Raw genomic sequence first — 25,823 nt, 5'->3', positions numbered from 1 at the left:
CTGTCACCCCCTGTCTCCCCCTGTCACCCCCTGTCACCCTCTGTCTCCCCCTGTCACCCTCTGTCTCCCCCTGTCACCCCCTGTCTCTCCCTGTCACCCTCTGTCACCCCCTGTCACCCCCTGTCTCCCCCTGTCTCCCCCTGTCACCCCCTGTCACCCCCTGTCTCCCCCTGTCACCCCCTGTCTCCCCCTGTCACCCCCTGTCTCCCCCTGTCACCCCCTGTCACCCCCTGTCACCCCCTGTCACCCCCTGTCACCCACTGTCTCCCTCTGAGGATTTACACGGATGGGTCGCACTCCCTTCCCTCCTCCTTTCCCTCAGTGACCTATTTTGCTGACCTCTCCCTGTGCCAAAAGGTCGTTCAGCGGTGTGATGTTCTGAACTCAGCACTCACAGCCATCCTCCAGGCCCTTGAGTGTCCGGACTTTCCTCGGACACCTATTTACAGTCCTCACCTTTACAACGCTGGGTGGTAACCATATAACCAAACCATACGTGCTCCCTACGTGTCAACAAGTGGGTTGGTGGAGGGTTAGTGCCCCTCCCCGTAAAACAACTAACTCAGAGTCAAATGGCCACCCCTTACGGGATTATGGCGTCTGGCAATAGATAGATAGATAGATAGATACGGGATTATGGCGTCTGGCAATAGATAGATAGATAGATAGATACGGGATTATGGCGTCTGGCAACAGATAGATAGATAGATAGATACGGGATTATGGCGTCTGGCAATAGATAGATAGATAGATACATACGGGATTATGGCGTCTGGCAATAGATAGATAGATAGATACGGGATTATGGCGTCTGGCAATAGATAGATAGATAGATAGATACGGGATTATGGCGTCTGGCAATAGATAGGTAGATAGATAGATACGGGATTATGGCGTCTGGCAATAGATAGGTAGATAGATAGATACGGGATTATGGCGTCTGGCAATAGATAGATAGATAGATAGATACGGGATTATGGCGTCTGGCAATAGATAGATAGATAGACCTGCTTCTCCTTGCTATACCTCCCTGGCACCTCCTCCTTCAGTGGATTCCCTCCCATGTAGGCATCCGTGGCAGTGACATGACAGACGCCGCAGCAGAACACCACAGAGCACCACATTCCCTAACCTCACACACAGCACCTACATATACCAAAGTGCAGCCCCTGACGCCACTCCACCTGCCTACCACCTCCTCTGCACATCCTCCGGGCACGCCATCGCTGTGGGGGCGCTGATGTAGGCTAGGAAGTCACCTGTGTGGGTATGGTGGAGCGGTGTTGGTGCCTATGGTGTCCTTAGGCTGAAGACACCATACAACACTTCATCTTATGGTGCCTCAAGTGAGTCAAGTTCCACTCCCTCTTGTGGAGGTGGAACAGAAGAGGATATTATGTGTAAGAAGTGGAATGAGTCGCCTATGAAGTGGTGTTGCGTAACCTTCAGAGTATTTAGGATACTTATATGTCCGATCTTAACTTTGGTCTCTTTGCTGTTTATCTAGTTCTGTCTGTCTGTCTGTCTATCTGTCTGTCGCTGCCAAGTATCTCTCACGTATATTCATTCATCTTAACTTGGAGAGAGAGAGAGAGAGAGAGAGAGAGAGAGAGAATGACGTCACTACCTGTACTACAACAATAAGCACATCCGCTGCTACACCACCACACCACACCACACCACACCACACCACACCACACTCTTGATCATTCTTTCTGTCTCTCACCAGCAAATATATTTTTAATGTCAAAGGGGCATAAGTAAAATGTATATATATTTGTAGAAACTTTAGTAATTCATTCATCATCATCATCATCATCATCATCATCATCATCATCATCATCATCATCATCATCATCATCATCATCGTCATCGTCATCATCATCATCATCATCATCATCATCATCATCATCATCATCATCATCATCATCATCATCGTCATCATCATCATCATCATTTCATATTGCTTTTAAATGATCCAACCTGCTTGCATGCGTCGGCCTTGGTCACCTAATACCGGCTCTCCATGCTGCTCAATCTCTGGCAGCCTCCCACTTCAGTCCCTCATCGCTCGTCCCAGGTCTTTTTCAGTCTGCCTCTCACAACCCCACCCTCGACGTTCATACTTCTCACCCTCCACACCCACTTGTCATCCTCCATCCTCTCCACATGCCCAAACCATCTCAGTCTACCCCTCCTCATCACAACACCAATACACTCCAGTCCCATCCTTCCTCCCAAACCATCTCAATCTACCCCTCCTCATCACAACACCAATACACTCCAGTCCCATCCTTCCTCTCAACTCTTCCATCGTAAACCCAGCCCCCCCTGGCCTCATCACAACACCAATACACTCCAGTCCCATCCTTCCTCCCAAACCATCTCAATCTACCCCTCCTCATCACAACACCAATACACTCCAGTCCCATCCTTCCTCCCAAACCATCTCAGTCTACCCCTCCTCATCACAACACCAATACACTCCAGTCCCATCCTTCCTCCCAAACCATCTCAGTCTACCCCTCCTCATCACAACACCAATACACTCCAGTCCCATCCTTCCTCCCAAACCAGCTCAGTCTACTACCCCTCGTCACCACACCAATACACTCCAGTCCCATCCGTCCTCCCAAACCAGGTCTCAATCTACCCTCCTCATCACAACACCAATACACTCCAGTCCCATCCTTCCTCCCAAACCATCTCAATCTACCCCTCCTCATCACAACACTAATACACTCCAGTCCCATCCTTCCTCCCAAACCATCTCAATCTACCCCTCCTCATCACAACACCAATACACTCCAGTCCCATCCTTCCTCCCAAACCATCTCAGTCTACCCCTCCTCATCACAGCACCAATACACTCCAGTCCCATCCTTCCTCTCAACTCTTCCATCGTAAACCCAGCCCCCCCAGGCCTCACACTCAGGGACGCACTGCACATCCACCTAATCATTGTCATTTCTGTACGTTTGAGCCTGTGAATATCCTCTTCCTTTACTGCCCAGGTCTCACTACCATACAGCATTACACTACGAATATCCTCTTCCTTTACTGCCCAGGTCTCACTACCATACAGCATTACACTACGAATATCCTCTTCCTTTATTGCCCAGGTCTCACTACCATACAGCATTACACTACGAATATCCTCTTCCTTTACTGCCCAGGTCTCACTACCATACAGCATTACACTACAAATATCCTCTTCCTTTACTGCCCAGGTCTCACTACCATACAGCATTACACTACGAATATCCTCTTCCTTTACTGCCCAGGTCTCACTACCATACAGCATTACACTACGAATATCCTCTTCCTTTACTGCCCAGGTCTCACTACCATACAGCATTACACTACGAATATCCTCTTCCTTCACTGCCCAGGTCTCACTACCATACAGCATTACACTCCTAACGCATGCCACATACAAAGACCCCTTAGCACATTTTCCAATTCCTCACCATCCAACCTCACTGTACATTCACTAACTTCACCTCTCTCAAAGACCATCACTTTACTCTTCCCTACATTCACCTTTAGATTCCGTTTCTTACACACTGTCCCAAACTCATCCACCAAGCCTTGCAGCTCCCCTTCGTCTTCACTCAACAACACAGTATCATCTGCAAACAACAGTACAGGGAGTTTCCAAACACTATCCTCTCTCACCCGGGCCACTCCAACATCCACTACCCTACCTTGTACCTCTTTTATTACCCCATCCATGTACAGATTGAACAACCATGGAGACATGACACATCCCTGTTTCAAACCAACCTTCAAAGAGAAAAATTCACTTAGTTCACCATCCACACACACTGCAGCCTTCGCACCATCGTACATACTCTTCACAGCATTCAACAACTTCCCATCTACTCCATATATTCATTATTGTGTGTGTGTGTGTTTGTGTGTGTGTGTGATAACTGTAACACACACACACACACACACATACACACACACACGCACTGCAGCCTTCGCACCATCGTACATACTCTTCACAGCATTCAACAACTTCCCATCTACTCCATATATTCATTATTGTGTGTGTGTGTGTTTGTGTGTGTGTGTGATAACTGTAACACACACACACACACACACACACACACACACACACACACACACACACACACACACACACACACACACACACACACTGCAGCCTTCGCACCATCGTACATACTCTTCACAGCATTCAACAACTTCCCATCTACTCCATATATTCTTAACACTTTCCACAATCCTTGTCTATCCACCCTGTCATATGCTTTCTCCAAATCCATGAAAGCCGCATACAACTTCTTTCCCTTCTCTAGAAACTTTTCCACTAAAGATCTAAGAATGAATATCTGATCTACACAACCTCTTCCCTTCCTAAAGCCTCCCTGTTCTTCTCCAACTAATTCCTCTGTTCTTTCTCTAACTCTGTCAATAAGTATCCTACCATACACTTTTCCTATTATACTATGAAGACAAATGCCCCTATGATTACCACACACTTCTTTTTTCCCTTTTCCTATGTCTATCTATTGCCAGACACCTTAATCCTGTAAAGGGTGGCCACAAACAAATCGCCTCCATTTCACTGCCCTGCTTCCAGGTCACATCCCCCTCTCTCATATACCTCTCCACTCCATCCTTCCATCTTATCCTTGGGCTCCCCCTCCCTTTCCCCCCCTCCACCTCACTCACATACACTCTCCTCATTAGTCTCTCACTCTCCATCCTCTCCACATGTAATAGAAATGCTATATTAGGCTATATGTCTTTATTTAACATTACACCATAATCTATATACATAATAATACATTGATTCCAAGATACCATCCCTACATTCAATAAATTACACACATTTCACTAGGAATGTATGAAGCTAAATCAATCACACATGGTTGCTAAGGTACACATAAATCTGACCCATATATAAAGCCTTTTCACTCCGAGGATCTCAAATTAATATTTCATCTCTCCTAATGGATCAATTTTGCTAAACTGATATTAAAGTAAATCTCAGTTATCTATCATTGTAATATCCAGCTCAATGCAATATTCGATGCTCCTGGCTGGCTCTATTAAAGCAAAATTGAATGTATATTATGCAACGTTTGGTGCTAGAATGGGAAGCAGCCAAAACGCACTGGGCTGTGAGAACGCTTGCTACACGCCAGCCAATCACAATCCATCACAGGAGTGGCTCACCTGGCGTGAACGCCACTCTTCTGACCACGCAGTCGCTGTGTGACTATGGCGGCCAGAGCTTGTTGTCGTTGCAGCGCTCAAGGCCTGTCGGTGCTCGTGTCCTAGTGCTAAATTGTCTATCTATCTATCTATCGCCAGATGCCTCAATCCCGTTTGGGGTGGCCACACACAAATCGCCTCCAAGTCGCCCTGTCCCCCGCCATTTCACTGCCCTGCTCCCAACTCACACCCCCCTCTCTCATAGACCTCTCCACCCCATCCCTCCATCTCATCCTCGGCTAAATTGTGCTCTTGAAATTACCGCTACACAGGGAGTACTTACAGTAGTTCACCATGTACCTGTATTACTGTACTGCACCATTACTGTACTGTAATTTTGTACTTCGTGTTGATCTTGTAATCATGGTAATGTTTTAGGACAGGGGGTTGAGATGGCGAGTAACACAATAGATAGATAGACACAATAGATAGATAGACACAATAGATAGATAGGTAGATAGACACAATATCTGGCTCAACACTGAATAGGTATGTCGATTAAAGAAGCCCCCTAACACCTTTTCCTAAGTGATTTGTTTTGTTTATTACACCTTACTGTCCTCTTCTGTTATATAAATCCTTCCAATATCACCGTACTCTGCATTTAGCTCCCTAACACCTTTTCCTAAGTGATTTATTTTATTACACCTTACTGTCCTCGTCTGTGTTACATAAATCCTTCCAATATCACCATACTCTGCATAAAGCTCCCTATCACCTTTTCCTAAGTGATTTATTTTATTACACCTTACTGTCCTCTTCTGTGTTATATAAATCCTTCCAACATGGCCATATTGTGCATAAAGCTCCCTAACACCTTTTCCTAGGTGATTTATCCTTCAAAAAAATTATAAACATTTCCCTGTCTTCCTCACAACATGACAATATATACAAACTATCTATCTATCTATCTATCTATCTATCTATTCCATCACTCCCTAAATGTCAAAATAATCACTCATTTTACCACACATTCTTCCTAACAGACAGACAAATGAGGAGGGAGTGACATGGAGGAGGGGGAGGCAGAGGATGAGATGGAGGGAGGGCGTGGAGAGCCTGGAGAGTGAGAGACTAACTAGGAGAGTGTATGTGAGTGAGGTGGAGGGGCAGACAAATGTGGAAGTGAAGGAGTGTTGTGGTGTGGATGTGATAGGAAGTGTTAGGAGAAACACACTGAGGTGGTTTGGCCATGTGGAGAGGATGGAGAGTGAGAGACTGATGAGGAGAGTGTATGTGAGTGAAGTGGAGGGGGGAGGAGGGAGGGGGAGGCCAAGGATGAAATGGAGGGATGGGGTGGAGAGGTATATGAGAGAGGGGGGTGTGAGCTGGGAGCAGGGCAGTGAAATGGCGGGGGACAGGGCGACATGGAGGCAATTTGTTTGTGGCCACCCCTTATGGGATTAAGGCGTCTGGCAATAGATAGACAGAGAGACAGATAGATAGATAGACAGATAGATTCCTACTCACATCACCTCTCTCCACACATCACAAACATCACTTCTGCTTCTTCACAGCATCACAGTAAACACCGTGCTTTATCCCAGGCCGCACAAACGCTCAATTATCCTTCTTCATACGCATGGTCGTCATTCGGTATATGATGGAGTCTCGCCCGGGGTCCATCGTGGCCATGGCGACCGATGTGGCCAAGACGCTGAGGGCCAGGATGATGCTGAGCCACAGGATGATGTTGAAGATGGCCGGGTAGTCAGCAGAATACTCAGTGTTTAGGTTCAAGTCAGCCTGCTGCTGTGACGGAGAGAGAGAGAGGAGAGGTTTATATAGGAGTGAGAGTATATTGGGTTTAGAGAGAGGTGGGGAAATTATCTATCTATCTATCTATCTATTACTGTAATGCTGTGACGGAGAGAGAGAGAGGGAGAATGATGATCAGAGGTTTATATAGGGTTGAGAGATACTGTAATGGGCTTAGATAGATGTGGGGAAAGCATCTATCTATCTGTCTGTCTATCTATCTGTTGTCTATCTATCTATAACTGTACTAGGTTTAGATAGGGGTGGGGAAGTTGTCTATCTATCTATCTATCTATTGCCAGACGCCATAATCCCGTAAGGGGTGGCCATTTGTCATTGAGTTATTTGTTTTACGGGGAGGGGCACTAACCCTCCACCAACCCACTTGTTGACACGTAGGCAGCACGTATGGTTTGGTTATATGGTTACCACCCAGCGTTGTAAATGGTTTCTTGGCTTACAGGAAACCATTTGGCTTGTCACTCAATGTAAAGCCACCTGTAAAGGAAAGAAAAGCAATAAGAAGTGACAGGAAAGATGGGAGAAATAGGAAGAGAGGAGGACAGGCACAGAAAAAGAATGATAAAGGCTAAGGAAGAAGTAGGCAGCACTACATCAAGTGAGTGGATGATGGTGAGAAATAGGAAGAGAGGAGGGCAGGCACAGAAAAAGAATGATAAAGGCTAAGGAAGAAGTAGGCAGCACTACATCAAGTGAGTGGATGATGGTGAGAAATAGGAAGAGAGGAGGACAGGCACAGAAAAAGAATGATAAAGGCTAAGGAAGAAGTAGGCAGCACTACATCAAGTGAGTGGATGATGGTGAGAAATAGGAAGAGAGGAGGACAGGCACAGAAAAAGAATGATAAAGGCTAAGGAAGAAGTAGGCAGCACTACATCAAGTGAGTGGATGGTGGTGAGAAATAGGAAGAGAGGAGGACAGGCACAGAAAAAGAATGATAAAGGCTAAGGAAGAAGTAGGCAGCACTACATCAAGTGAATGGATGATGGTGAGAAATAGGAAGAGAGGAGGACAGGCACAGAAAAAGAATGATAAAAGCTAAGGAAGAAGTAGGCAGCACTACATCAAGTGAATGGATGATGGTGAGAAATAGGAAGAGAGGAGGACAGGCACAGAAAAAGAATGATAAAAGCTAAGGAAGAAGTAGGCAGCACTACATCAAGTGAGTGGATGATGGTCGCCACCACCTATTGTTACAACCCACATACGTTCTTGTCCCCTCTTATCTTTCTCCATACTCTTTGGTAGTAGTAGTAGTAGTAGTAGTAGTAGTAGTAGTGGTAGTGGTAGTAGTAGTAGTAGTGGTAGTAGCAGCAGTGACTATTTCTGCCACACATATACAGGAACTAAGCTGCCAAGGGACGAAAATCTGAGCCAAGTTAAGATGAAAGGAGTACAGTTTATAATACACTTATATGCCTGTGAACCCAGTGGACTGCTGGCTGAAAAAGTAGTAGTAGTAGTAGTAGTAGTAGTAGTAGCCCCAGGGTCATCTAAACGTGCACCCAGTGGACTGCAGGCTGAAGTTGAGGGACGTTTGTATAACCAGGCAGTGGACCCGACCAGTTATATCAGTGCCACCACCTGAAGGCCTCTCTCTCTCTCTCTCTCTCTCTCTCTCCTGCAGTCCACCATCGTCCTTTTGGGGGATAGGGAGGGAGTTGAGGGACGTTTGTATAACCAGGCAGTGCACCCGACCAGTTATATCAGTGCCACCACCTGAAGGCCTCTCTCTCTCTCTCTCTCCTGCAGTCCACCATCGTCCTTTTGGGGGATAGGGAGGGAGTTGAGGGACGTTTGTATAACCAGGCAGTGGACCCGACCAGTTACATCAGTGCCACCACCTGAAGGCCTCTCTCTCTCTCTCTCTCTCTCCTGCAGTCCACCATCGTCCTTTTGGGGGATAGGGAGGGAGTTGAGGGACGTTTGTATAACCAGGCAGTGAGAAAGAGAGAGGAGAAAGATAATCAAAGAGAGTAACGAGCTTATATATATGGGGAAAGAGAGAGAGAGAGAGAGAGAGAGAGAGAGAGAGAGAGAACGAGGAACAGACGTCTGGGAACTACTATCATCACTATCACCACAATCATCATCATCACCAACACCACCACCACCACCACTATCCTCCTCCACCACACACACACACACACACAGTCACCATACCTTCGTGTATTGCAAGATGGAGCGTGTTTTGCGTGTATGCGTGTGCGTCTGCTCTCCAATGGCGGCCACCACAAGGACGTCATCGTTGTAAATTTGTCGCATAAGGTCGGTAACTCTCACCAGCTGGCTGCGGAGGATGTCAACGGCCTCGGAGACCTGTTTGTTTACGTTTTTGATTAGGCTCGGGTGTGGATGAATGTTTGGTTATTATTATTATTATTATTGTTATTATTAATATTATTATTGTTATTATTATTATTATTATTATTATTATTATTATTGTTATTATTATTATTATTATTATTACTGTTATTATTATTATTATTATCCTACACTTCTCATGGGGCAACATAGGATTGGATGATGGATGGATGGATTATTATTATTATTATTATTATTATTGTAGTAGCAGCAGTAGTAGTAGTAGTAGTAGTAGTAGTAGCAACATCATATCAATATAATCAATGTCTTCATCATCATCATCATCATCATCATTATTATTATTATTATTATTATCATCACTGTCATTACAAACACCATCATCATCATCATCATCATCATCAGAAAATACAGAGGTACAAATAAATATGAATACATGTGTGTGTGTGTGTGTGTGTCTGAGTGTGTGCGTACATACCTGCGGAGAGTCAGTCCCGTACACACTAACGAGCTGCTCAAGGCTATCCACCTGGAGGAAAAACACATCCTGCCCGCCATGCGCTTTGCTGCTTAGATCGGCCACCTGATAAACAAGAAAACAAGTATATTTCAAGCACTAGTAGGAAGACAGTAAGGTGTAATATGCAGAATAAATCACTTAGGAAAAGGTGTTAGGGAGCTTCATTAACCAGCAAGAGTACGTAAGTGACACAAATCGTTTCTTTAATTTCCTTTTCCTACGCTATGTGCGGTGGAAACGAGGGTGGCCATCTGATAGATAGATAGATAGATAAAATAACTAATGCTATACCTGGTCACTTGATAGATAGACAGATAGATAAAATACACAGCTCGTTTGCCGACTATTATTTTCTTACGCTATGTCTAGTAAGGTGTAATAAACAAAATAAATCACTTAGGAAAAGGTGTTAGGGAGCTTTATGCAGAGTTTGGTGATATTGGAAGGATTTATGTAACACAGAAGAGGACAGTAAGGTGTAATAAACAAAATAAATCACTTAGGAAAAGGTGTTAGGGAGCTTTATGCAGAGTATGGTGATATTGGAAGGATTTATGTAACACAGAAGAGGACAGTAAGGTGTAATAAACAAAATAAATCACTCAGGAAAAGGTGTTAGGGAGCTTTATGCAGAGTATGGTGATATTGGAAGGATTTATGTAGCACAGAAGAGGACAGTAAGGTGTAATAAACAAAATAAATCACTTAGGAAAAGGTGTTAGGGAGCTTTATGCAGAGTATGGTGATATTGGAAGGATTTATGTAACACACAGGGCAGTAAGGTGTAATAAGCAAAATAAATCACTAAGGAAAAGGTGTTAGGGAGCTTCATTAACCGACAACAGATAGATAGATAGACAGATAGATAAACAATAACTATGATATACCTGGTCATTTGATAGATAGATAGATAAAATAACTAATACTATACCTGGCCACCTGATAGATAGATAGATAGATAAAATACGCAGCTCGTGTGTCGATTATTGTTTTCTTACGCTGTGTGCGGTGGAGACGAGGGCTGCCATGTCACGAAGGAAGGATGAGTCAGGCTCCTTTGAGATGTTGAGGGCTCGCGTGTCTGGCAGGCTGTAGTGGGTGTTATCTTCACTACCCCTGCGGAATAGGATTGTTATTATTATTATTATTATTATTATTATTATTATTATTATTATTCCTAGCCCCGGGCTCCTACGCTCCTCATGGGGCAATGTAGGATTAGATGATGGATTGATGGATTATTATTATTATTATTATTATTATTATTAACAACAGCATCTTCATCATCATTATTATTATTATTACTGTATCATCATCATCATCATTATTCTGTCTATCTATCTATTGCCAGACGCCTTAATCCAATAAGGGGTAGCCATAAACAAATCACCTCCATGTCACCCTGTCCCCCGCCATTTCACTGCCCTGCTCCCAGCTCACACCCCCCTCTCTCATATACCTCTCCACTCCATCCCTCCATCTCATCCTTGGCCTCCCCCTCCCTCTTCCCCCCTCCACCTCACTCACATACACTCTCCTCATCAGTCTCTCACTCTCCATCCCCCCAGCTCACACCCCCCTCTCTCATATACCTCTCCACTCCCTCCCTCTCTCATATACCTCTCCACTCCCTCCCTCCATCTCATCCTTGGCCTCCCCCTCCCTCTTCCCCCCTCCACCTCACTCACATACATTCTCCTCGTCAGTCTCTCACTCTCCATCCCCCCAGCTCACACACCCCTCTCTCATATACCTCTCCACCACATCCCTCCATCTCATCCTTGGCCTCCCCCTCCCTCTACCCCCTCCAGCTCACTCACATACACTCTCCTCATCAGTCTCTCACTCTCCATCCCACCAGCTCACATCCCCCTCTCTCATATACCTCTCCACTCCATCCCTTCATCTCATCCTTGGCCTCCCCCTCCCTCTACCCCCTCCACCTCACTCACATACACTCTCCTCATCAGTCTCTCACTCTCCATCCTCTCCACATGGCCAAACCACCTCAGTGTGTTATTATTATTATTAGTCTCAAGTGTTAAAAATTCCGTTTTCCTCGATCACTTCCTCTGCGTCAACGTTGATGTGTTTGAAGAGGGTGTGTAAGCCTTATACTCTGGATTTAAATTTTGCGGCAATGTCAGACTGCTAAAAAATGGGAGGGAACTTTGAAACTGAATATTTGGTTTGATATTTTAGGCACTCAAAATACTAGACAGAAAGAAGAAATAATGATCAAGGGCAGACAGAAAATAAAATACAAAAGGCGATACTGCTGTCCAGAAACGTAAAGAAAATACAACTCGTGTAATACGTGTAACAGACGTGAAACCTACTGGTATTCAGAGTCATACAGGTGTATAGACAGTACTAGAAGACATACAGATTATTCCCTGGGCCTCTTGTGGTAGCTGGGCTGGTATTGTGGGTATAAAGCCCCTGTTAGACTTCAGGTAGACATAGCAAGTCCTCGTTCACTTACTTCTGTCATTAATAGCCTGAAACGCACTGTCATGTAATCCCATATATTACAATTAATGCCTCAATTACCCATTTACCAGTGGATATATATATGTATTGGCTATTTCACTTATCTTTATCTATCTGTTGCCAGACGCCTCAATCCCGTTTGGGGTGGCCACAAACAAATTGCCTCCAAGTCGCCCTGTCCCCCGCCATTTCACTGCCCTGCTCCCAACTCACACCCTCCTCTCTCATATACCTCTCCACTCCATCCCTCCATCTCATCCTCAGCCTCCCCTTCCCTCTTCCCCCCTCCACCTCACTCACATACACTCTCTTCATCAGTCTTTCACCCTCCATCCTCTCCACATGGCCAAACCACCTCAGTGTGTTCCTCCTAACGCTTCCTATCACATCCACATCCACACCACAACGCTCCTTTATATCCTCATTTGTCAGTCTGTCTCTCCATGTAACTCCACATCCACATCCACACCACAACACTCCTTTATATCCTCATTTGTTAGCCTGTCTCTCCATGTAACTCCACATCCACATCCACACCACAACACTCCTTTATATCCTCATTTGTCAGCCTGTCTCTCCATGTAACTCCACATCCACACCACAATGCTCCTTTATATCCTCATTCGTCAGCCTGTCTCTCCATGTGACTAAATCTGCTATAAAGGATAATATCTAGCATGTACCCCATTTCCACTCACTCACAAGCAAGATGGCAGACCTACCACTCTCTATTTGGCTCTATAGTAAAATCTGGGATGTGATTGGATAGCTATAGAGTTGGAAAACAATTGGCCAGTCATAAACCTCGATGTGCGACGTCTAGCCTCGGCCAAAACGAACTCCCCATTCTCACAGGAGTGGGATATTTGAACGCAGCCACGATCGTAGTGTCAGGGAGTCTGCCGGGGGAGCCACGATCGTGCCTGAAGGAGTATAGGGGTTAATTTCCGTTTTCCTTCATGACTTACTGTGCGTCAACGTTTATGTGTTTGAAGAGAGTGTGCCGCTGGGCTCTGACCCCATAGATGGTCTTGAGGCGGTGGAACACTTCGTCAATTGTGGCGTCCTCCTTCAGGCCATACGTGGCGCCCTCCAGCCTCACACTGGCACCACCACCACGCACCTCCACCACCACAGCGGCACTGGGTGAGGCAAAGGGCGATGTGATGGTCAGGCCGCGCCACGGAGATGACTGTAAAGGTGAATATATGTTACACCACCACCACACCACACCACCACCACCACCACACTGCAAAGGTGAATATATGTTACACCACCACACCACACCACACCACCACCACCACACCACCACCACACTGCAAAGGTGAATATATATTACACCATGTTTTAATAGTCAATGTTATATCAAGGTCCCTAAAAAACCCCATACTGCACCACCATCACCACCACCACCACCACCACACCACACCACCACTACCCTCCTCCTCATTTTCTTCCTCCTCTTCTCCATCACCACCACCACCACCACAACCACCACCACCACCACCACCACCACCACCACCACCACACTTAAGGTGAATGTATATGCTCTTTATCATAGTTTTTCTTTTTATTATGTCTACTATTATTATTATTATTTTTTTTTAATGCAAGGAAGAAGGAACCCAAGGCCAGGAGCTGCAAATTGTTCCGTCCAAGAAGAAACAAAAACAAGATAAGAGAGCCAAATTCAAGATGCGTTCATTTTGAGATGCCTGGACACACTGCGTTTGAAAGACTGGAGGTCATAGGCAGTAGGAAATACAGACAGAGGGAGACAGTTCCAGAGCTGACCTGTTGCATGCATGAAGGACTGGGAGTATTGGTTAACTTAACTACCTACCTACCTACACTGGAGGTCATAGGCAGTAGGAAATACAGAGGGAGACAGTTCCAGAGTTGACCTGTTGTATACATAAAGGACTGGGAGTAACAGTTAACTCTTGCACTAGTGAGTTGACTATAACCTTAATCATGCCCCTGCACTGCTTGATCTCTGGCAGCCTCCACCCCCCCACACTGCTTGATCTCTGGCAGCCTCCACCCCCCCACACTGCTTGATCTCTGGCAGCCTCTCTCCGTTCTTTAAAGCAGCCTAGCCTACCTGGATGGGTGTGTAGCCTAGAGACGCAGCCAAAACATCGTCGAGGTCCGTTGTACGCACCACACCGGCCGAACCGAATCTCAGGCTGGATGGTGCGTGGGTCACTGTCACCTCCCCACACAGCACTGAAAATTTATTAAGGTCTATCTATCTATTGCCAGACGCCTTAATCCCATATGGGGTGACCACAAACAAATCGTCTCCACGTCGCCCTGTCCCCAGCCATTTCACTGCCCTGCTCCCAATTCACACACCCCTCTCTTATATACCTCTCCACTCCATCCCTCCAATTCCGAAATGTGGAGAGGATGAAGTGTGAGAGACTGACAAGGAGAGTGTGAAAGAGGTGGAGGGGGGAGAGGGAGGGGGAGGCCAAGAATGAGATGGAGGGATGGAGTGGAGAGGTATATGAGAGGGGGGGGTGAGTTGGGAGCAGGGCAGTGAAATGGTGGGGGACAAGGTGACATGGAGGTGATTTGTTTGTGGCCACCCCTTACTGTATTAAGGCGTGACAATAGATAGATAGACAGACAAATAAAAAACTCACAATTCATTAACAAATATCACTTCAATCTTGTCCTGGGACTTTTTTTATATGCATCAAGGAGGGGAGGACCAAGGATGAGGGAATATGAGAGGGGTATGGGGTGGAGGAAGGGCAGCCAAATGGTACAGGGCAGGGTGACATGGAGGGGATTTGTCTGTGGCCACCCCTCACAGGATTAAGGCACCTGGAGATAGACAGATGGAAAGATAGATTGATAAAAGAGGAGACCAAGGATGACATGGAGGGATGGAGAAGAGGTATATGAAATGGGTGTGTGAGTTGAAGGGAGGGCAGCCAAGTGGTAGAGGACAAGATGACATGGAGGTGATTTGTCTGTAGCCACCCCTTATGGCCTAGATAGATAAATAGATAGGTAGGTCGATAGATAATGCATTCACATAGGGGGCGAATATCCATCTCGTATTCATCTTTTAATCTTGCTATTGCCGGGGGATTTTTTTCACCTTAAGAGCAATTTTCCATCTAAAAAAAAAAAAAATTAATCTAACTTTATAAATGTACAGATATTCTTCAGTTTAATACTATCAGGCAATCCAAGACGAGCTTAGTAAATCGTTCGTAGCATTTATTACAAGCAGTACTGTACGTTAAATTACCTGTGTACATAATCCTTCTGTACTTAGCTGTATTTCTGTGACTCTGAACTAATTCTGTACTTCATACGGACCTGAGGAAATGGGAGCGAAGAGGAGCAAGGCGAAGATCACCTGACGAGCCATCTTGGTCTGCCTCAGAATCGATATGGCGTCAGGGAAAACGGAGATATTAAAACGCTTATATTTCCATTTCTACGCCACCCTCACTGCTAAAATTGTAATAAATGAATACTGCATGGCTTAAAGGTTAGACTATGGGTTTATTATGGGTATTAAAGGTGTATTTATGGTGTATTCTTGATTATTTACATTGGCTTCCCATTCTCCCCTATCATGTGACATTAGGGATTATAAGTACATGAAAATAAAGAAGCTAGAAGGCCATTAGATGGAATAGAAAGCAAGTGAGGGTACTAATTATTGGAAAAGATAAAATTTGGCCCTATTTTGAGACATTTGAGTATTATTTCCGTGATTACACATTTGGAACTGAGCTCCCTATTTAAAGATATTCGTTTCTAACATTATTTTTCAGCATTAATGGCAAGAAATTTCGCTTCGTTAAAGACAATGAATATTCCATACAGTTTGCGTTTTTTTTTTGCCTATTTTTTGGAGTATATATGAGTTTTTTTTCGATAATATACCGGTTTTTGAGATTGGGTTTAGCGGTATAATTTTGTGAATATTCCATACAGTTTGCGTTTCTTTTTTTTGCCTATTTTTGGGGGTATATATGAGTTTTTTTCCCTATAATATACCGGTTTTTGAGATTGGGTCTATGCGTGGCTGTGGCCTTGGCAACGCTGAGATGGAGTCGCCCATATTGACAGGAGATGGAGGGGTGCACACTGACTAAACCCGTTGATTATCCCTCCCTGGCATGACTTCTGGCCTGAATATTCCCTCCTGACTCACCCACGATCCAAGGTATGGCCGGGGAGCTTAATAAATATACTCTCCAGGGCGATGTCTTTGAGGGAGAGGCGTGAAATAGGAGGTCGTCTGAGCGAGGCTTCTGTGTGTGTTTGACGAAAAAGGTGAATCACAGGCCATTTAAAGAGTCCAGAGATATTTAAATCCCCCAGCCCTAATATGCCGTCTTTTATACACTATTACGACCACCTAATTAGTTTATTAAGCCCAGTAGAGGACCGTGGTAGGCTGTAATCTGTATGAGTCTCCCTGGTTACTTGTTAACGAATGAGTCTCCTTGGTTACTAGCTTAAGAATGAGTCTCCTTGGTTACTAGCTTAAGAATGAGTCTCCTTGGTTACTAGCTTAAGAATGAGTCTCCTTGGTTACTAGCTTAAGAATGAGTCTCCTTGGTTACTAGCTTAAGAATGAGTCTCCTTGGTTACTAGCTTAAGAATGAGTCTCCTTGGTTACTAGCTTAAGAATGAGTCTCCTTGGTTACTAGCTTAAGAATGAGTCTCCTTGGTTACTAGCTTAAGAATGAGTCTCCTTGGTTACTGAATGAGTCTGCTAGCTAGGAATGAGTCTCCTTGGTTACTAGTTAGGAATGAGTAAGGGTGGGTTATCTTTCTCAACCTGATGGTATTCTTTTACTCATTATTATTATTATTATTATTATTATTATTATTATTATTGTTATTGCTGCTACTATTTCTACTACTGCTTCTACTACTGCTACTACTACTACTATTATTATTATTATTGTTGTTATTGTAGTTATTATTGCTGCTACTACTTCTACTGCTATGACTACTACTACTACAACAACTATTATTATTATTATTATCATTATTATTATTATTACTGTTGTTGCTGCTACTTCTACTACTACTGCTGCTACTATAACTACTATTACTACTACTAGTAATACTGTTATTATTATTATTATTATTATTATCACATTTATCGAAGTACAACCAATGTAATTATTCATTCCCTAATTAACACTCCCTATCAGTCTCGTATCTCTCATCACCAGGAAAGTATACAAGTGCGATGGCTGCTCTTGAGAAACTCGTTCGAGCGTTTGAGGCCGTTAAGGTGTCCCAGGGGGGTGGAGGGGGTGGTGGAGGTAGCGGAGGAGGTGGAGGGACAGCTACAGGAGGGGGTGGAGGGGGAGCGGCCCCCGCGGTGGAGCAGAGGGCCGGTGAACACCCTCGCACCATGGCGTCCATCGCATCGTCTCTCTCCCAGCAGAGTCAAGGACTGTTGAGGTTGGTAAAGTGTTGTAGTGTTGATGTAATTCTATCTATCTATCCTATCTATCTATCCGTCCATCCATCTGTCTATCCTTATATCTATCTATCTGTCTATCTATCCATCTGTCTATCTATCCATCTGTCTATCTATCTATCTTTCTATCCATCCATCTATCTACCTATCCATCTATCTGTCTGTCTGTCTATCATTCTATTGTCAGACACTTTAATCTCATCAGGGGTGGCCACAAACAAATCCCCCCCATGTTGTCCTGTCCCCTGCCATTTCACTGCCCACCCCCCGGCTCACACGCCTCTCTCATGTGTGTAATTCGTGTTTTTTGTTTATATCGTTTCATTTCGTTTTTGAAGGCTCGATCCTGCTTGCATGCGTCGGCCTTGGTCACCTAATGGCGGCTCTCCATGCTGCTCGATCTCTGGCAGCCTCCCTATTCAATCCCTTATCCCTGAGGTCACACTCAATGACCTCATCCCAGGTCTTTTTCGGTCTGCCTCTCACAACCCCACCCTTAACATTAACACTTCTCACCCTCCACACCCTATTGTCATCCTCCATCCTCTCATCCCCAGACCATCTCAGTCTACCCCTCCTCATCACAACACCAATACACTCCAGTCCCATCCTTCCTCTCAACTCTTCCATCGTAAACCCAGCCCCCCCAGGCCTCACACTCAGGGATGCACTGCACATCCACCTAATCATTGTCATTTCTGTATGTTTGAGCCTGTGAATATCCTCTTTCTTTACTGCCCAGGTCTCACTACCATACAGCATTACACTACGAATATCCTCTTCCTTTACTGCCCAGGTCTCACTACCATACAGCATTACACTATGAATATCCTCTTCCTTTACTGCCCAGGTCTCACTACCATACAGCATTACACTACGAATATCCTCTTCCTTTACTGCCCAGGTCTCACTACCATACAGCATTACACTACGAATATCCTCTTCCTTTACTGCCCAGGTCTCACTACCATACAGCATTACACTACGAATATCCTCTTCCTTTACTGCCCAGGTCTCACTACCATACAGCATTACACTACGAATATCCTCTTCCTTTACTGCCCAGGTCTCACTACCATACAGCATTACACTCCTAACACATGCCACATACAAAGATCCCTTAGCATGGAGGGAGAGCCCTCTCAGTGTCAGGAGAGGCAACAGCTCCCTGAACTTCTTCCAACCACTGCTCACTCTAGCCACAGAGCTGCTCCAGCCCCACCTCCAACATGTCTCCCAAATAACAAAACTCTTCCACACACTCAAGAGACTCACCAGCAAGATCAGGTATGAGGTATGGTTTGGTCAGGTTAGTCTGGGTCATGAGAAATTAGGTTAGGTTAGGTTAATTTAGGTTAGGTTAGGTTAATTTAGGTTAGGTTGGGTTAATTTAGGTTAGGTTAGGTTATATATGAGGTTAGGTTAAGTTTAAATACATACATAGTACTCGAGTGATGGAGTTGAGAGGTATATGAGGGAGGAGGGAGTGAGTTGGGGGGAGGGCAGTTAAATGGCGGGTGACAGAGCGACTTGGAGGTGTTTTGTCTGCGGCCACCCTTTGCGGGATTAGGGCATCAAGCTATAGATAGATAGATAGATAGATTTATTTTATTTGTACAAAGAGTGTGACCTCAGGGATAAGGGACTGAATAGGGAGGCTGCCAGAGATCGAGCAGCATGGAGAGCCCCCATTAGGTTGCCAGAGATCGAGCAGTGTGGGGGGCCCCCATTAGGTGAAGCAATACAGTTTGATACAACTCACTTCACTTCATACACACAGTACACTCTCCTTGTTAGTCTCTCACTCTCCATCCTCTCCACATGACCAAACCACCTCAGTGTATTTCTCCTAACACTTCCTATCACATCCACATCCACACCACAACGCTCCTTCACTTCCACATCTGTCAGTCTGTCTCTCCATGTAACTCCACATCCACACCACAACGCTCCTTCACTTCCTCACTTGCCTCCCACCCTCCACCTCACTCACACACACTCCTAGTTAGTCTCTCATCCTCTCCACATGGCCAAACCACCTCAGTGTGTTTCTCCTAATGCTTCCTGTCACATCCATACACACACCACAACGCTCCTTCACTTCCTCACTTGCCTCCCACCCTCCACCTCACTCACACACACTCCTAGTTAGTCTCTCATCCTCTCCACATGGCCAGAGCACCTCACTGTGTCTTCAGATCTTTAAAATCATCAATATTTTCATTCCAGCAAGAAGGAACAGATATTGACGAGCAAAGAGAAGGCCGCTACCTGCTCCGTCATCGCCGACACCCTAATCGGAGCCAAGCCGAGCGAGGTGCAGAAGTTGTTGGTAGTTGGGATTGAGACGCTACTCCTCTTGACTGCCGATGCCGACCCTGATGTGCGGACGAGTGCGAACGAGGCCCTTAACAGAGTCATTAGGGTGAGTTAGTCAAGAAGAATGCTGTGTCTATGTCTGTTCATGTATTTTTCTTTCTCCTTGTCTATCTGTCTGTCTGTGTATCTATCTAGCCAGATGCCTTAACACAGTCATAAGAGTGAGTTAGGCTGGAAGAATGCTGTCTCTGTCTATTTGTCTATCTGTCTGTCTGTAGTTGACCAAGAAAAATACCGCATGTCTAACTATTTATCTATCTGTCTATCTATCTGTCTGTCTGTCTATCTATTGCCAGACGCCTTAATCCCATAAGGGGTGGCCACAAACAAATTGCCTCCATGTCACCCTGTCCCCTACCATTTCACTGCCCTCCTCCCAGCTCACACCCCCCTCTCTCATATACCTCTCCACTCCATCCCTTCATCTCATCCTTGGCCTCCCCCTCCTCCACCTCACTCACATACACTCTCCTCATCAGTCTCTCACCCTCCATCCTCTCCACATGGCCAAACCACCTCAGTGTATTTCTCCAAACACTTCCTATCACATCCACACCACTCCTTCACTTCCTCACATGCCCTCCCCCTTCCACCTCACCCACACACACTCTCCTAGTTAGTCTCTCACTCTCCAGCCTCTCCACATGGCCAGACCACCTCATCCTGGGCCTCTATCTCTTCTCTCCCTCACAGGGCTTGTCCGAAACACAGATCGGGAAGATTCAAGTTGAGTTGTATAAGGAGATGAAGAAGAACGGATCTGTGAGGAGTCTGAGAGCTGCCCTTACGCGGTTTGCCGCTCTCTGTCACCACATCAGGTGAGTGGATGGCATGTGTGAATATCTGGTGTGAGTAGAAGTTGTGGTGTGTGTGTGTGTGTGTGTGTGTGTGCTGGTTGTGGTGGTGGTGGTGTGGTGTGGTTGTGGTGTTGGTGGTGGTGCTTGTGGTGGTGGTGGTGGTGGTGGTGTGGTGTGGTTGTGGTGGACATGAACATCTGTATGTTGCATTTAGGGGGATACTACTCTAGGAAAATGAGTTGCAAAAGAGATGGTGTTTGGGGAGTAAAGGAATTCTGATAGGGATAGAGTTGCTCCCATGATAAGAGGGTAATGTGTATGTGCAACTTCTCACTACATCACAGAGGGGTTGTGTGTGTGTGTGTGTGTGAGTGTGTGTGTGTGTGTGTGTGTGTGTGTGTGTGTGTGTGTGTGTGTGTGTGTGTGTGTGTGTGTCTGCAGAACTTGTGGACGCACATAACTCAGGATCCTATGACTCACTGTCTTATGTGTACACATAATAGCGTACATGAGAGGCTAACGTGCGCATGTCCCCACCCCTCCAGGCCTCGGTACACATAATAACATACATGGCAGGCTAACGTGTGCGTATTTCCTCCCCCAGGCCACAGAATGGCTGCGCATACACACAGAACATGTTGACGCACATAAATTTGGCTGCCATGACTGACTCTGCTGCTATCGGTACACATAAAAACATACATGAGAGGCTAAATAGTGTACATGAGAGGCTAAATAGTGTACATGAGAGGCTAACATGTGCGCATTTCCCCCCCCAGGCCGCAGAAGGGCCGTGCGTACATACAGAACCTGCTGCCGTACATAATGCGGATGTCGCGGCGGAGCGAGGAGCTGCTCTTGGACACGCTGGCCTCGGCCCTCGACCAGATCATGCCAGCTCTCGGCCACTTCACCAACGACAACGAGGTCAAGAATCTCCTCAAGGCCTTCCTGCTGAACCTCGGCCACTCGTCCCCCGCCGTCCGCCGCTCGGCCGTCTCGTCCCTCGTCACCCTCTGCCGGCACTCACGCAAGCCCCCCATGTTCTTGGGCTGGCTCCTGGCCACCGTCCTGCAGTGGCTCGTCCCGGTGCAGGGCGACACCCCCGCTGGCCAAGTCCTGGGCGTCCTCCTCTGCCTCAAGGCCCTGGTGCCCCACATAGCCGCCCTCTGTGCCCCCGCCCTGCCCTCGGACACCCACCCACACCCACACACCTCCCACCTACACCCACAGGAGTACACCGTCTCCTATGACCAAATATTGCAGGTTAGTGTAACAGGTCAACTCTGGAACTGTCTCCCTCTGTCTGTATTTCTTGCTTCCTACTCCCAGTCCTTCATGTATGCAACAGGTCAACTCTGGAACTGTCTCCCTCTCCCAGTCCTTCATGTATGCAACAGGTCAACTCTGGAACTGTCTCCCTCTGTCTGTATTTCTTGCTTCCTACTCCCAGTCCTTCATGTATGCAACAGGTCAACTCTGGAACTGTCTCCCTCTCCCAGTCCTTCATGTATGCAACAGGTCAACTCTGGAACTGTCTCCCTCTGTCTGTATTTCGTACTTCCTACTCCCAGTCCTTTATGTAACAGGTCAACTCTGGAACTGTCTCCCTCTCTCAGTCCTTCATTTATGCAACAGGTTAACTCTGGAACTGTCTGGATCGTATTGTTTATAAAGTTAACTGTCACTCCCAGTCCTTCATTTATGCAACAGGTCAACTCTGGAGCTGTCTCCCTCTCCCAGTTCTTTATGCAACAGGTCAGCTCTGGAACTGTCTCCCTCTCCCAGTTCTTTATGCAACAGGTCAACTCTGGAACTGTCTCCCTCTATCTGTATTTCCTACTGCCTATGACCTCCAGTGTAAGTAGGTAGGTAGGTAGGTAGGAGGTAAGTTAGCCAATACTCCCAGTCCTTTATGTATGCAACAGGTCAACTCTGGAACTGTCTCCCTCTGTCTGTATTTCCTACTCCCTACTCCCAGTCCTTTATGTATGCAACAGGTCAACTCTGGAACTGTCTCCCTCTCCCACATAAACCCATTGATAAAGCCCAGAGAATTTCGAAAGATTTAACTTAGAAAAATTTGAAGTATTGGAATGTTTGAATTATTGGTGGCTGGATTGGAGGACTATTACTGTATATAGTGTGTTTAAATACCTTACTACCTGAGTGATTGATTTTTGGATGTGGCTGGGTAATATATCAATGTCTATCTGTCCGTCTATCAGGTGGAGTGGTGTGGCTTGCATAGAGCCCCAGAATTGTTAAAATAATTCATCTCTCTCTCTCTCCCTCTCTCTCTCAAATGCAGACACACACACACACACACACACACACACACACACACACACACACACACACACACACACACACACACACATGCCACAACACAACACACACAACACAACACACTCTCTCTCTCTCTCTCTCTCTCTCTCTGTCTAATCTGTCTGTCTGTGTCTGTCTGTCTGTCTGTCTGTCTCTCTCTCTCTCTCTCTCTCTCTCTCTCTCTCTCTCTCTCTCTCTCTCTCTCTCTCCCTCCCTCCCTCTCTCTTTCTCTCTCTCTCTCTCTCTCGTAAACCTATTATTTTTCTCTCCTTTACAGATCTATGAATTGTGTCTCCATTACAGTGCAAATCCCGACCACAACATCGTCACCGCAAGCCTGGAGACGCTACAGGTATGGTGATTATCTATTCCCAGTGCAGTCTATCTATCTGTCTATCTATCTATTGCCAGACGCCTTGATCCCATAAGGGGTGGCCACAAACAAATCGCCTCCGTGTCGCCCTGTCCCCTGCCATTTCACTGCCCTGCTCGCAATTCACACCCCCCTCTCTCATATACCTCTCCACTCCACCTCATATACTATCTATCTGTCTATTGCCAGACGCCTTAATCCTGTAAGGGGTGGCCACAAACAAATCACCTCCATGTCGCCCTGTCCCCCGCCATTTCACTGCCCTGCTCCCAACTCACACCCCCCTCTTTCATAATCTGGAAGTATAATTATTTTCACCTAGCCGAGAAACCATTTACATCGCTGGGTGGTAACCATATAACCAAACCATACGTGCTCCCTACGTGTCAACAAGTGGGTTGGTGGAGGGTTAGTGCCCCTCCCCGCAAAACAACTAACTCAAAGACAAATGGCCACCCCTTACGGGATTATGGCGTCTGGCAATAGATAGTTAGATAGATAGATACGGAATTATGGCGTCTGGCAATAGATAGATAGATAGATAGGGGATTATGGCGTCTGGCAATAGATAGATAGATAGATAGATATGGGATTATGGCATCTGGCAATAGATAGACAGATAGATAAGGGATTATGGTGTCTGGCAATAGATAGATAGATAGATTGATATGGTATTATGGCGTCTGGTGATAGATAGATAGATAGGGGATTATGGCATCTGGCAATAGATAGATAGATAGATAGACCTCAATGTACGAGAAAGAGCAATTCATATATAAGCAGTCCTTGAACCCTAAGTAAAATTATAGTTGCAATAAATATCGTTCATCTATAAACAGACGCATGTTACGATAAACTGTGTAATATTACCATAAGGCTCTTCATGTTTATTTTTATTTCCAGGTGTGTGTGTGTGTGTGTGTGTGTGTGTGTGTGTGTGAGAGAGAGAGAGAGAGAGAGAGAGAGAGACACACACACACACACACACACACACACACACACACACACACACACACAACTCAACACAACACAACACCACACCACACAACTCTCTCTCTCTCTCTCCCCCTCTCTCTCTCTCTCTCTCTCATTTTGCGTACATATTCCAGACCTTACTCCAAAATCCACCATCCGCTCTCCTGCTGACGCTCGCTTCTTCTGAGGGAATATCGCGGTCTAGAATTTTAGCCGATCCTCGCGCCAGCCTCCTCTCCTCTAGAGTGTCGAGTAAGTATGGGGTGAGATTGTACCGCTGCCTATCATCCACTCACCTGATGTAGCACTGCCTGTTATTTCTCCGTTCCTTCAATTGTAGTATTCTTTTTTCTGTGTCTGTCCTCCTCTCTCTTTCTCATCATCATCCACTCACCTGATGTAGTGCTGCCTGCTGTCATTCTTTTTCTGTGCCTGTCCTCCTCTCTGTTTCTCACCATCATCCACTCACTTGATGTAGTGCTGCCTACTTCTTCCTTCACCTTTATCATTCTTTTTCTGTGCCTGTCCTCCTCTCTTCCTATTTCTCACCATCATCCACTCACTTGATGTAGTGCTGCCTACTTCTTCCTTAGCCTTTATCATTCTTTTTCTGTGCCTGCCCTCCTTTCTTCCTATTTCTCACCATCATCCACTCACTTGATGTAGTGCTGCCTACTTCTTCCTTAGCCTTTATCATTCTTTTTCTGTGCCTGTCCTCCTCTCTTCCTATTTCTCACCATCATCCACTCACTTGATGTAGTGCTGCCTACTTCTTCCTTAGCCTTTATCATTCTTTTTCTGTGCCTGTCCTCCTCTCTTCCTATTTCTCACCATCATCCACTCACTTGATGTAGTGCTGCCTACTTCTTCCTTAGCCTTTATCATTCTTTTTCTGTGTCTGTTCCTCCTCTCTTCCTATTTCTCACCATCATCCACTCACTTGATGTAGTGCTGCCTACTTCTTCCTTAGCCTTTATCATTCTTTTTCTGTGCCTGCCCTCCTCTCTTCCTATTTCTCACCATCATCCACTCACTTGATGTAGTGCTGCCTACTTCTTCCTTAGCCTTTATCATTCTTTTTCTGTGCCTGTCCTCCTCTCTTCCTATTTCTCACCATCATCCACTCACTTGATG

The 25,823-nt window shown here is 45.7% G+C and overlaps 2 protein-coding genes across 3 annotated transcripts in view; one reads left to right on the top strand and one right to left on the bottom strand.

Annotated features, from left to right (window-relative positions):
* Nucleotides 1-6,578: 6,578 nt before the first annotated feature.
* ATP6AP2 (ATPase H(+)-transporting accessory protein 2) lies at nt 6,579-15,756 on the bottom strand. Of its 2 annotated transcripts, none has more exons than XM_080287196.1 (7): nt 15,701-15,756; nt 14,466-14,590; nt 13,330-13,553; nt 10,867-10,984; nt 9,827-9,931; nt 9,190-9,345; nt 6,579-6,999 (listed from the first exon to the last, which is right to left on the bottom strand). In XM_080287196.1, exons 1-7 carry the CDS (start codon nt 15,750-15,752, stop codon nt 6,808-6,810), a joined length of 972 nt encoding a protein of 323 aa, XP_080143322.1. In that variant the 5' UTR covers nt 15,753-15,756; the 3' UTR covers nt 6,579-6,807. The 2 variants fall into 2 exon arrangements, with proteins under 2 accessions (XP_080143322.1, XP_080143323.1); XM_080287197.1 differs by having other exon boundaries at nt 6,580-6,996.
* A 1,844-nt stretch (nt 15,757-17,600) lies between these two features.
* Nucleotides 17,601-25,823, top strand: part of htt (huntingtin) — a 57,190-nt gene continuing 48,967 nt past the window's right edge. The window contains 6 exon segments of the mRNA XM_080287193.1: nt 17,601-17,818; nt 20,067-20,262; nt 20,910-21,034; nt 21,793-22,279; nt 23,619-23,693; nt 24,824-24,941. Of these exon segments, the coding sequence (XP_080143319.1) occupies nt 17,601-17,818; nt 20,067-20,262; nt 20,910-21,034; nt 21,793-22,279; nt 23,619-23,693; nt 24,824-24,941 (1,219 nt within the window).

This window comes from Coenobita brevimanus, chromosome 117 (assembly GCF_032717465.1).
Source record: "Coenobita brevimanus isolate Jiangsu-jjx chromosome 117, ASM3271746v2, whole genome shotgun sequence".
NCBI lineage: Eukaryota > Metazoa > Arthropoda > Malacostraca > Decapoda > Coenobitidae > Coenobita > Coenobita brevimanus.
The sequence above is the reverse complement of the archived record's forward strand: the minus strand, read 5'-3'. Positions and strand labels throughout refer to the sequence as shown.